The sequence below is a fragment of the Tursiops truncatus genome, chromosome 20, assembly GCF_011762595.2.
Source record: "Tursiops truncatus isolate mTurTru1 chromosome 20, mTurTru1.mat.Y, whole genome shotgun sequence".
NCBI classification, from domain to species: Eukaryota; Metazoa; Chordata; class Mammalia; order Artiodactyla; family Delphinidae; genus Tursiops; species Tursiops truncatus.
Genome location: NC_047053.1, coordinates 41989036 through 42002566, shown reverse-complemented (window position 1 = coordinate 42002566; position 13531 = coordinate 41989036). Strand labels below are relative to the sequence as shown.

General features: G+C 45.7%; 1 protein-coding gene across 10 annotated transcripts in view; it reads right to left on the bottom strand.

Moving 5' to 3' along the window:
- LOC101331038 (ADP-ribosylation factor 2) overlaps positions 1-13531 on the bottom strand; it is a 102991-nt gene that overhangs the window by 81214 nt on the left and 8246 nt on the right. For 5 of the 10 annotated variants that reach the window (XM_019944450.3, XM_004328355.4, XM_019944447.3 and 2 more), the window contains exons 4-5: positions 10694-10818; positions 6728-8473 (exon numbers count right to left, since the gene is read on the bottom strand). In XM_019944450.3, the coding sequence (XP_019800009.1) occupies positions 8312-8473; positions 10694-10818 (287 nt within the window). In that variant the 3' untranslated portion in view covers positions 6728-8311. Of the gene's footprint in view, positions 1-6727; positions 8474-10693; positions 10819-13531 lie in introns of those variants that run through there. The other 5 variants (XM_019944452.3, XM_033846449.2, XM_019944453.3 and 2 more) reach the window with 1 other exon arrangement.

The window sequence follows — 13531 nt, the reverse complement described above, 5'->3', positions numbered from 1 at the left end:
ACTACAAACAAGAGGAAAAGACAATGCTCAGAATGGGAGAAAATATTTGCAAACAAATCGATGGACAAAGAATTTTCTCCAAAATATATAAACAGCTCCTGCAGCTCAACATTAAAAAAACAAACAACCCAATCAAAAAATGGGCAGAAGACCTAAATAGACATTTCTCCAAAGAAGACATACAGATGGCCAAGAAGCACATGAAAAGCTGCTCAACATTGCTAATTATTAGAGAAATTCAAATCAAAACTACAATGAGGTATCACCTCACACCAGTTAGAATGGGCATCATCAGAAAATGTACAAACAACAAATGCTGGAGAGGGTGTGGAGAAAAGGGAACCCTCTTGCACTGTTGGTGGGAATGTAAATTGATACAGCCACTATGGAGAACAGTATGGAGGTTCCTTAAAAAACTAAAAATAGAATTACCATATGACCCAGCAATCCCACTACTGGGCATATACCCAGAGAAAACCATAATTCAAAAAGACACACGCACCCCAGTATTCATTGCAGCACTATTTACAATATACAGGTCATGGAAGCAACCTAAATGCCCATCGACAGATGAATGGATAAAGAAGAAGTGGTACATATATACAATGGAATATTACTCAGCCATAAAAAGGAACGAAATTGGGTCAAGTGTAGAGATGTGGATGGATCTAGAGACTGTCATACAGAGCGAAGTAAGTCAGAAAGAGAAAAACAAATATCGTATATTAACGCATATATGTGGAACTGAGAAAAATGGTACAGATGAACCAGTGTGCAGGGCAGAAATAGAAACACAGATGTAGAGAACAAACGTATGGACACCAAGGGGGGAAGTGGCAGGGTGGTGGTGGTGTGATGAATTGGGAGATTGGGATTGACATATATATACTAATATGTATGAAATGGATAACTAATAAGAACCTGCTGTATAAAAAAATAAATAAAATAATATTCAAAAATTCAAAAAAAAAAAAAAATGAAGCCAACAGATTAGGATGATGGGCCAGGGCCTAGAAGAAATGAAAAGAGACAAGTGTCATTAATGAGGTTCCTGAAAGCAGCTGAACAAATGTAGAAGAGGGATGTGGTTTCACGGCAGTTCATGGAAGAGATCTGACAAAGAGATTGGAAATGATCAGAAGCTAATGTGTTACATTAGCATGAAGTATCTGCCAAAGCACAATGGCAACCTTCGGCTATACAGGAGTTTCGAGGAAGAACGGTCCCAGCGCACACTGCTCCAGCAACAACAGCTCATATTTATTGAGTGCTTACTGTATGCCAGTACTGTGCTGTGCCTACATGAGTGATTTCTTGATACTTCTTGTATCGTTTTGATCAAAAAGGATGTCAATCATCCTGGCAGAGGGAAAAGTCTGTTTGTATGTAAGACTGAGCAGAAATATAATGTGTGGAGTCCGTGAATTGAGGGCAACATCATAAGAGACAAACAGTGGTGGTGGGAGAATTAGGGTGTTTACATTCCTGGGACCCTCAGGGGGAGGTGAGCAGTGAATCAAGTTAGATTTCAACCAAATGGAGCCATTGACCTGACTAAGGCTGAATTATGTAGACCCAGCCTAGGGGTCTCAGTGTGGTGTCCTCCTCCTCAAGTGAATGCATTGCAAAGAGAAAGGGCTGGAATAACAATAACTAAATTGTGGAGCAACACATTGTCCAGTGAGCCCCACCCTGGGGGTTGTTTGGGAGAGGGGTTTGTGCAGTGGATAAAGGGTGAGATTAAGAAGACATTCTCTTGAAAACAATGCCATGGGGACTTCCCTGGCGGTCCAGTGGTTAAGACTCCATGCTTCTACTGCAGGGGGCATAGGTTCGATCCCTAGTTGGGGAACTAAGATCCCGCAGGTCGCACGGCATAGCCAAAAAAAAAAAAAAAAAGCCATGAAAAAAGAAATAGGTGGACAGACTGCTACAGCTTAAAAAAGATTAAAGAAACATAAACAGGGACTTCCCTGGTGGCTCAGTGGTTAAGAATCTGCCTGCCAATGCAGGCGACACGGGTTCGAGCCCTGGTCCGGGAAGATCCCACTTGCCGCGGACCAAGTAAGCCCGTGCGTCACAACTACTGAAGCCCATGTGCCTAGAGCCTGTGAAACAAGAGAAGCCACCACAATGAGAAGCCCGCGCACCGCAACGAAGAATAGCCCCCGCTTGCGACAACTAGAGAAAGCCCGTGCGCAGCAGCAACGAAGACCCAGCGCAGCCAAAAATAAATAAATAAATAAAAATTTTTAAAAAATAAACAAATGTAATGGATAAAACTTGATTGGATTCTGGTTTGGAAAAAAAAAAACCTGCTATAAATGACAACTGGTAGACAATTGAGAAAATTTAAATATGAACTGGAAATGAGATATTACGAAATGAGTACAGCTTTTCTCAGGTGTGATAATTCTCTTGTGTTTATGTTCAGAATATCTTCACGTTTAGGAGATCTGGGCTGAAATTTTTAGGGGTAAAGAGTCGTGGTGTTTGCATGTTATTTTCAAATGAATCAGCAAAAGAAGTGTATATAAACAGAGATCTAAAGAACCAATGGAACAAAGTGAACAATTGTTTGCATCTAGGTGAAGATTTTCTAAATCCTGCTTTCAACTGTATGTTTGAAAATTTTCAAATAAAAACGTTGAGGAAAGAAAAAGAAGGGAGTTACAAATATGTAAGGAAGTAACTCCTTGAGCGTCTGAGTCAGGCCCATCAGCTGATGTTGGTTGCCACTCCTTCCCCATCACCACACCCCCTCTACCAGGGACCAAAGCTCCTTGGGAGGAAAGCCCTGTAGGCAGAGATGGCAGATCCCCTTCCCCTACAGGTTTGTGTGTATCCACTGGGCTGATTAGCAGTTGTGACAGCTTGCTATTTTGGATTGCTGTCCTTTACTCTAGCCATCACCAAGCCAGGCCAAGCCCACCTAAAGGAGTTGGACAGCAGAACCCCTCAGAAAATGAGAGTCAGCACCACCCTGACAATAATTCAGACGGAGACATTGAGGCTCAGAGAAGTTTGTACTTTTAACCATGGTCATACAGCTGGCCTGTAGTGGAGTGAGGATTTGAATCCAGAGAGCCTTAACTCTAGGATCCAATCTGTTAACCATAGTACTGGGCTGGCATCTGCAGAATATCGGGCCCACCACTGGCCCCGCATTTTAGGAAGGATGCTGACAGATCAAAGCAAGTATGGCAGGGAGAGCCACTAGGAGAACAGGAGAGGCTGGAAATCTTGTCCTATGAAAAACCTTGGGGACTTCTATACAGGATAAAAATGACTTGGGGGGAATGCAACGACTGTCCTCAAGCGCTGAAAGAGATGGTATATGGCAAAGCAAAGAGGTTTATTCTGCACAACAGGCTAAGAGATAGATTTCAACTTTCTAAGGATTAGAGTTATCTCAAGCCAGAATGGGCTGCTTTATGAGGTACTAAGCTCCCTGACACTGAAAGCGTTCAAGCAGATGCTGGACAGCCATTGGTCAGGCTTTCTACGCTGAGATGCTACTCTCCCTCTCTTCTCAAAGTGCCTACAGCACTGCTGAGACCTGCCGAGTTGGCACCCTCATTGCTATTGGTTTCCTGATTATAAACTTCGTACAGCTTTACTGAATATTCGTGTATCATACAATTCACCCACGGTAAGCAAACAAGTTGATGGTTCTTAGTAAATTTATAGTTACACAACCATCGCCACAATCCAGTTTTAGAACACTGTGATTATCACTTTTGCTTCCCAAGAACATTATCAGCATCCAGGGTAGGTCTGGGTCTCCACTGGCCTCAGCGCATGTCTGTGCCCTGGCTCTTCCCCTTCATCCACTGCTCATTCCCCTGGCGTGTCAGCTGACACAGCTCTGCGCGTGCTGCTGTGTCCCTCCCCAGACGTCTCCACTGGGCACTTTTGCTGCCTTCCCTCCACCTCTGGCAATCTCTGGAGGCCAGAGCCCACGGCAGTAGTATGTACTGGAAGGACATGGGTCCTGGTGCCCCAGACCTGCATTTGAATCATGATCACGTGGCCACCAGCAAATCACTTTGTATCCTTGAACCTCGGTTTTCCCCTTTGCAAAGCAGATATAATACAAGTGCCTTGCTGGGTGTGATGATTAGACATGATGTGTGCAAAGCACCTAGAAGAGTACCCAGTATGCTCAGTAAATAGCAGAGATTACTGCTTCACGATTACAATTGTCGGGGCCACCTTTATAATTATTGGCAGTCAATTCCTGGGTGCTCTGGGTGCCTACTTTGTCTTTCTCTTCCAGGCATATCCCTGGCTGTAGTTTTCTGGGTCACTCTTGCTGTCCAAGCAAGAGGATGGATTCTCCCACACTTGGGAACCCCGCGACCCACCCCGGCAAGGGCTGCGTGTCAGTGGGGTGGCGCAGCAGCACCACCTAGTGGCAGTGAGCTGCAGCAAGCTATTTACTGACCAAATTAGTAGCTGGTCTAAGGATTTGGACACACCTTGGAAGTCACCTAGTTCAGGGGTCCCTCCAAGGCTTGCGTGTTGGTCACAGCATCCTCCTAGAAGCCTTCCCATGCCGTGCATTAGAGTAAAAGAATGAAAATCAAAATAGGAGAAAAGTTCTTAACTGTGATACTCCTCTAAGTTCACCTGGTGGTAAAAAGCAAAGTTTAAAAAGTGTCCCCACCGGCCTTCCCTGGCGGCGCAGTGGTTGAGAGTTCGCCTGCCGATGCAGGGGACACGGGTTCATGCCCCGGTCCTGGAATATCTAACATGCCGCAGAGCAGCTGGGCCCGTGAGCCATGGCCGCTGAGCCTGCGTGTCCGGAGCCTGTGCTCCGCAACGGGAGAGGCCACAGCAGTGAGAGGCCTGCGTACCGCTAAAAAAAAAAAAAAAAAAAAACGGTCCCCACCAAATCTACATAGAACGCAGACCAGTGGTTAGTAAAGGCCTACGGCCGAGAGGTATGAAAGAAATGGGGAGTGACTGCTACAGGCTACAGGGTTCCATTTCAAGGTGATGAAAATGTCCTAAAATTGACTGCAGTGATGGTTGTACAAATCTGGGAGGATACTATCGAATAAAACCAGCGAAGTGTAATGGGGGAACTTTATGGAAATGTATCTCAGTAAGGTTGCTGCCAGAAAGGGTGAAAAGAATATCAAAAATTTCAAAAGAAAAAAGGGTCCTCAGAGCATATTGTCAGATTTTCTGTGTACTGTTTGACAACCTCCAGATACCCGTGGACAAAGGACTCAGGTCACTTCAAGATGTCATGCTTCCTTTCACTTGAAATCTACCTCCACAGGAGTATAAAGCTACCTGTCTTCAGGAACTCACATGCAAATATTCTCAGCCCTGTTAAGGCATTTTAAAGAGATCAAAGTACATGACCCACAATATACAGAATTGACTCATGGACCCCCCACCATTACCCCCATATTCTTAGTATTCACACAGAGCTGTACCCCAGGTAAGCCTGGGAACTTCCTTTCCAGGCAAGGAAACTGGGAGTCAGAGGTTGAGTCCAGTTGAACCCAGCTAGTGAACGAGCAGAGCCCGAATTTCAGCCTTGGCCTTTGATTCCAGATTCAGAACTCTCGCCATTCTGATAGGACAATCATACATCCCCTTTTATGCCCCATGTCCCTGCATAATTATTAGAAGCACCTCTTTCCCTCTCAAGGTAATAAATTCCAGTCACCTAACTCTGGGGCAGTCTTTTCCCTGGGGCTCTGCCTCATCTGTCATCAGGCTGATGCCTCAGGACTGAAGCTGTGTTCAGGCCAACAGCACCTCAGCACTTCCCAAAGCACCCCCCAGCTCCCCAGACCCCTCACCTGCCCAGAACAGGTGAATCCATAGAAACAGGAAGTACATTAGTGGTGGCCGGGGGGCCGTGGGGAAGGGAGGAATAGGCACTGGATGCTCATGGATCCAGGGTTTCTTTTGGGGGTGATGAACAATTAGTAGGGTGGTCGCACAACTCTCTGAATATGCTAAAAATCACACTTAAAAAAAAAAAAAGAAAAACAGTGAGTGTGGGACACAGCAATATGGTTTTTTAAACAAGCATCCCAAATGGTCTTATTAGCACTTCCCATGGTTAGAAAAGGACAGAGGATTCAGCAGGATTAGGTGAATAGAGTGGGAAAGATTAAACATAGCCCCCCATCCCACCCCACTTAACTGTTCCTGTAAATAATACTGATCAGTTTGTGGCCAGCACTGCTATTCACACCTTAGACATCAAGATATCCCCAGGGAAACACCAGGCAAGGCATACAAAGGTCTCACAACCCTATGAGGTAGGTATTATCCTCATTTAACAGTTAAGCAAACTGAGGCTCAGAGATATGGAGTCAAAGAGTAACAGGCCTGAGGCCAAGCAGCTAGTGAGGACACAGCTGGGATGTGAACATGGCTTTCAGGGACCCAAGTCTTTGCTCAAACCCAGTACACTGAAGTGCCCCCGCCCATAAACCCCAAATGACCAGCTCCAAATTCACAGAAAGAGAAAGACAGTAGTTGAAAGTGTCATGTAAGGTAAGAATGGGGAGCACTGCTGAAAGCAGAAGGGCCGGGACAGCACCTCTGCGGGCTCTGCCTTTCGTACCAAGTGCCCTGGGACTTTTCAACAGCAAGTCTGCTAAGATGGAGAGGGAAAGGGATTTTAAAGTAGTAGCTCGAGACATCCAGCACATGGCTGTCCTCTCCTCCTCCAGAGCAAGTTCTTTACTGTCCAACCAATCAACAAGTGTTTAATGAGGCACCGCACCGTACCACATACACGGTACTAAGCATAAACACAAACGTCTAAGACACAGTCCCTGCCACTTTGAGGCGTACAATCTAAATCTTTCTCAGGACTTAACTCCATGGTTAAAAATCAAATCTGGACTTCATTGCCAGTATTGCAAGGAACATTCTTTAAAGTCAATGTTTTAAGGAAAAAAACTCCACATTTATCATGGCACGAAATTTCTTCCTAGTAAGAGCAACTTCATTGTTATCAGTAAACAAGGTTTACTTTTGTTAAAATTCATCTTACATTCTCCTCCTCTGTAATCTGAAATGAAGATTTTTTTGAAAAAGGAATTTTAAAAGGTAGTCGCGAAACAGCTTAGGTACAAATGTGGCCAACAGGTGTCTGAGCAAAAGAGCTCTAGACTACTGAGTGAATCCAGCACATTTCCAGGCCATTGTTACAATTTGAGGACAACATAAAGCACGTTTCCACGGAAGACATTGCTGCCAACCAGAAGAAGGAGTCAGTGCCACGGAGAGTGGTCTGGACGAGACATTCTTCATAGCGAAATTTAGCACCAACCAGCTCGGCTGCTGGGAGTCTCGTTCCCCGAATGAACCTCTTGATTCTCTCACAAACTCTCAGAACTCACAGGTGTGTGGTTCTGGGAACACAGCTAACCTAAACTGCAAGTTGGGCTAAGATACTGTACACGGTGACGATTCCAGCCCGGGAGCGAGTGTGAGAACACTCAGCGCAGAGGCGTGGCGGCAGCAGCCTCAGGACACAGCCATGTAGGGACACAAACACGACGGCCCCTCCCCTCCTTAAAGCGGCCCTGCGAGAAAAGCCTTGGCTGTGCACTGGGTTCCCACCCCCAAACGGTCTCCATTTGGCAAATACGAGGCAAGGAAGGGCAGGGCTAGATGATTTCTACTGTTACGGGGTCTAGTGTTACGGGATTTTTTTCTAATGAAAAAAGATCACTGATTCCTCCCAATGAAGTACATTAAACCAGGGTGTCTGGGCTGGAAAATAACTTAAGCTCAGATCTTAACATCTTAACAACTTAACATCTGCGGTAAGCAAGGGCCTTGATCTTTGAGGATCATTTGCTTTAAAGCACTGAGAAGTGAGCTGCTAGCTCTGGCAGTGATGGGAAAGAATGACAGTTCCTTCCTTTTTACGAAAGGATGCCAAGTCTGACAGGACCCCCAGGTATGCAGAGAGCCCACACCTGGACTAGAACCACACAAAGGAAGTCAGTCCACGGCCCACCCTCCCCCTTCTTCCCACCACGAAGACCACTCTGGCTATCGGGCACCAGGGAGCCCTCGGGACTCCTCCGTCGACTGCAAAACTGGTCACCAAAGCTATGGAAATGGAAGGTGGCATATAAAATGTAACGCTGGCTGTTTGTACCATGTAGGACTGGTTTCCTTAGAGGGCGTATAAGGCACCATGTGGGAAGCTGCTCCCACGCCCGGCCACGCGCCCACGCTCAGCTCCTCACACGCACACACGCACACAGCAGAGGCCAGCTGACTTTGCCACGACGCACAGGGAACGCAGCGCTGCCCATCACTTCTGGGTTTTGAGCTGGTTGGAGAGCCAGTCCAGGCCTTCGTAAAGCCCATCTCCACTGGTAGCACAAGTAGCCTGAATGTACCAGTTTCTCTGGCGGAGGGAATGTAAACCAAGCTTGTCCGTTATCTCTGCTGCGTTCATAGCATTGGGAAGATCCTTGAGAGAGAATATTCAAAAGTCAGTTGACAAATGTTATATCCTCACAATGGAACATTATGCTCTTCCCCCAACATCTGCCCTTAAGCCACAGTCTTATCTCTAGCCTTCCAGTGGCTCAGGCTCCAAACCTTGAAATCATCCTTAATTTTTTTTTTCTCTCTCTCTCTCTCCTCTCACAAACTCCACATGAGGAAATCCTACCAGCTCTACCCTCAAAATATATCCAGAATCTGGCCACTTCTCACCACCTGCACAGCTATACCCGGATCCCACCACCATCACTTCTCACTTGGGTTTTACTGAAATTACTTCCAAATTGGTCTCAAAGCTTCTGCTCTTGCTCCCAGAAAGTCTAAACACAACCCAGCAGTCAGTGAAAGTCAGTGAAAGTCATTCTTCTATCAAAACCCTGTGACATCTCCGTCTCTCTCGGGGTAACAGCCCGAGTCCTCAGGATGCTCTGCAAGGCCTTCATGACCTGAGCCCCGTGACCCCTCCTAACTGTCCTGCTCTACCTACAGCCCTCACCACAAGTTACTATATTATAAAATTGACTTACTTAGTGTGTTTATTATCTGCCTCTCGTAACTAGAATGCAAACTTTACCAGGGCAGGAATCTCTATCTTGTTCTCTGATGTGTTCCAAGTGCCTAGAACTACACCTAGCACGTAGTAAGCTCAAACCAAATTTGAATAAATTAGCATTAAAGAACAAGGTAGATCTAGACGCAATGATTTGGAAGGACATCAAAGATATGCTAAGTGAAGAAGCAGGTTACAAAACAGAATTCAGAGGGCTTCCCTGGTGGCGCAGTGGTTGAGAATCTGCCTGCCAATGCAGGGGACAAGGGTTCGAGCCCTGGTCTGGGAAGATCCCACATGCCGCGGAGCAACTGTGCCCGTGCGCCACAATTACTGAGCCTGAGCATCTGGAGCCTGTGCTCCGCAACAACAGAGGCCGCGATAGTGAGAGGCCTGTGCACCACGATGAAGAGTGACCCCCGCTTGCCACAACTAGAGAAAGCCCATGCACAGAAACGAAGGCCCAACACAGCCATAAATAAATAAATAAATAAATACATTTGGGGGGAAAAAAAGTTATATAAAAAAAAACCAGAATGCAGAATATGATCTCCAGAATTTAAATATGAATACAATCATATAACTGCTCATATAGGCACAGAAAGTTTTATCTCTGGAAAGGAATATAAGACATTTAACAATGTTTTACCCTGAAGAGTGGGGCTAGAATGTTTCACTTGATATTGTGAACTGTCTGCATATTTATACCATGAGCATGTTCTGCTTTTATAATTAAAAAGAACAAATGTCATTTTCTTTTATGAAAGTCCGTTGTGTTCACTAGTGAACTTCAAACTGACATCGAATCTAATGGCCGAGTGAATGACGATCCACCCACCATTTAAAACCATGTTTACAAAGGGCTAGATGACAAGAGAAAATGCCTTCAATAAAGAGACAAAACAGGATGCAACACTGTCCAAACAGTACGATCTCGATTACATAACGAATGTACGCATGGAGGAGAAAGTGCGGGGACACACATCAGAACGTGCCTCTGGTTTATCTCAGGCTGGTACATTCCACAGGATTCTGCCTTCTTTTCCACGCTTAGTTCAGCTTCCTGAGGCTGGATGTTTCTACACCCTCCTCCTACTCCTCTTTCACTGCTTTTGGTTATATTTACACAGAAGCCGAGTTGCCCCAAGGATAGACCCCAGATGATCCAATCTCATCTCCTCCTTTGCTTCCCCCCATCCCCAATCCGGTCCCAGCTGCACTGGCTGCCTTCCTGCCGTGTCATCTTATCAGATGTCATCTTATCAGAGAGGCATTCTAGTCCTTCCCCGCATCTGCCCCCTCCTCCACGACACTCCCCCCAGACATATTACCTGTGGTTTATTGACTGACTCTCCTCCCACTAGAACATAAACTCCATGAACACAGGGATTTTCATCTGTCTGGCTTACTGCTATATCTATATCACCAATACCTAAAACAATGCCTAGATCTTAGTAAATGCTCAGTCGATATTTGTTGAGCGAGTGAATGAATCTAAGACATGCTAACAAAGAGGTGGAAAGAAAGGCTAAGGACAGGAGAGAGGAAGGCAGGCAGCTAATTAGATATCTCTGTTTTTAAGTGAGCAGCTGGCGGTACCTTTCAGTCCCAGGATTCGGAAAGCCAGCGACATACCTGTTTATTCACAAACACCAATAAAACTGCATCTCTGAGCTCATCTTCGGCTAACATTCTGGTTAGTTCTTCTCGGGCTTCATTGACGCGCTCTCTGTCATTACTGTCGACCACAAAAATCAGACCTAGAAAGAAAGCACAAGTGTGTTAGTAATCTGAACCTGGGAAGGCAGCTGTTTATATCCTTACAGCGTCTCCCTGCTAACACATGTGGTTTCACCGAAAGCAATCAATACAGAAGGATATATAATCTTTAGAGTTGGGAAGCCTCCTGTACACCCAACTAGCCTTCTTCAGAGGCATCATAGCCCTTCACCAGATTAACAATAATAAGAATAGAGAGAGAAAAGGTTAGGCTTATTTTTAATCACTTCATTTCTACATCATGCCTACATGATGAAGACCCAATAAAAATCTATGGACATCCAAGTTCAGATAAGCTTCCCTGGTTGGCAATGCTCTGCGTATGTCACACAGCGATGTGCCAGAAGGGTAATGCATTCTGACCCCATGGGAAGAGGACGATGCAAGCTTTGTGGGTGGTACCTCTCAGATCTCGCCCTATGCATCTCTTCCTTTGGCTGGTTCATTTGTATCCTTTTGCCATAACAGAACTGTAATTGTAAGTATAGCGCTCCCCTGAGTCCTGTGAGTTGTTTTAATGAATATTGAACCTGAGGGGATATTTGGAACTGCCAAATTTGCAGACAGCTGGAAAAAAGTGAGGGTGGTCTGGGGAGTCCCGAATTTCCAGCTGGTGTCTGAAGTGAGGGAGTCTTGTGCCCTTAACCTGTGACGTATGGCCCAACCCCAGGTAGTGGTATCAGAAGTCTTCCCAGCATCCCACACTATACAGCAGCAGAGGAATCCCAGGAAGCAAAAGACAGGTCAGAGAAAGGGACCACCACACTGTATCTCAGGAAAGGTGGCTGAAACCTGCACAGATCTGGTCATGCCACATTGGCTGGAGGCAGAGGCGGGGCCAATAGGATCTCAGAGGAGGTGCCCAGGAGGGATCCAGCACACACTCCAGACACAGGATGCAAAAGACTCTCTTAGCAGTAGTCCACGTGACATTAATCGTAATAACAACTGGATGGTTAGCTGACAATAAGCCTTCTGTGAGACAAAAATGGGAAGTGGCTGCCAAAAGAACTAACTTGATCCTAGGCTGTATCAACAGTAGTGACAGCAGCTCAGTTTCTAAAATACGGGCAACAAAAAGCCGATGCTACAGCGCATCAGTCAGAACATCCTGGGAATGTTACGTGGTTGGTGCTGGACCCCACACTCTAAGACACAAGCGAACTGGAGGGACAAAGAATGACTAGGACGGCAAAGGAATTAGATACCATGACATATGAAAAACAAATTTATATAACTGGAAATATTTTGCCTGGAGAAAAGATTCATTGAGGGGACTGACAGCTGTCTTCAAATATCTAGAAGCTGTGACATAAAGAGAGGTTCGACTTGTAAGGAGATGGAAGATCAGTGGGTAAAACTACAGGAGGTCAAGGTGATACGGAGTCAAGAGAAATGCAGGTGCAATGGGCTGCCTCAGGAGCATGCCTGTCACTGAAGATGCTTGTGCCCTGCTTAAGTGGCAACTTGTGGGGACACTGCAGAAGGAATTCTGCTGACGGGAAGGGCAGTGGAATGAGAGGACCTCTGGGTTCCTTCTGACACTGAGATCGCACCACCATGTCTAGGAGGGAAAATCTGTGCTGGCCCTCGGCCCTTTCCCTCTGTGCTTCCCAGGCCCACCCAACAGCTGCCTGACCAGCTGTCTGGAGCAGCCCACTCTGGCAGACAGGAGTGCCCACAGCTTCTGAATGTCTGGGGCTTACATGAGACTCAAAGTCATGTCTGTTACATCACATCAGACCAAAAAAATGAAGAACATTCAAAACTCCCCCCCAAAGATTTGACAGGCTGCCAGTAAGTTCTGGACTCTGATCATAACTAAGCAAACGAGGTTATCCTGCAATTTGAGGAGATCCTTAGTCTCCAATGCAAAACTGACAGGGTGGAAGCTGACATATTATCCCTTTGCCATTCCTAATAGAAAGAAAGGTTTATAAATATTAGGTCCCATTTTATACTGTTTTTATTTAGATCCTTATGTGAGAAACAAAAGAACCTAGCCATCAGACTGACTACACTTCTGAACTAAGAAAACCTAGAAAAGGTAAATTTACAAATGAATAGTATGCTGTAATTTGTTTTTTAGAAGTGGGGAGAAGAAAATTTAAATTAAAAAGGACAGACTGGGGCTTCCCTAGTGGCACAGTGGTTGAGAGTCCGCCTGCCTGCCTGCCTGCCTGCCTGCCTGCCTGTCTGCCTGCCGATGCAGGGGACACAGGTTCATGCCCCGGTCCGGGAAGATCCCACATGCCGCGGAGCGGCTGGGCCCATGAGCCATGGCTGCTGAGCCTGCGCATCCGGAGCCTGTGCTCCGCAATGGGAGAGGCCACAACAGTGAGAGGCCCGCGTACCGCAAAAAAAATAATAAATTAAAAAATAAAAAGGACAGTCTGACTGTTGGGAAGTTGGCAGGAAAAATAGGGGCAACATGCAAGATTACTAATGGCTAAAATGTTTGGACCCACCAGACAGCAAATCCATTCTTCAAAAGTCACCATTTGCAAAAAAAAAAAAAAAGTCACCATTTGCTAATTTCATGAAGAGTTTAAACCACCCACCACGAGGTCCTAGAATACAGCCAGTTAGTTCTCCACCATCACAGCAGGAGTTACTGAAACTCAATAAAATTAGGCTTGTTATAGGACTCCTTTGATGTAATATAACTCACATTCTAACTGGATCACTCTGACT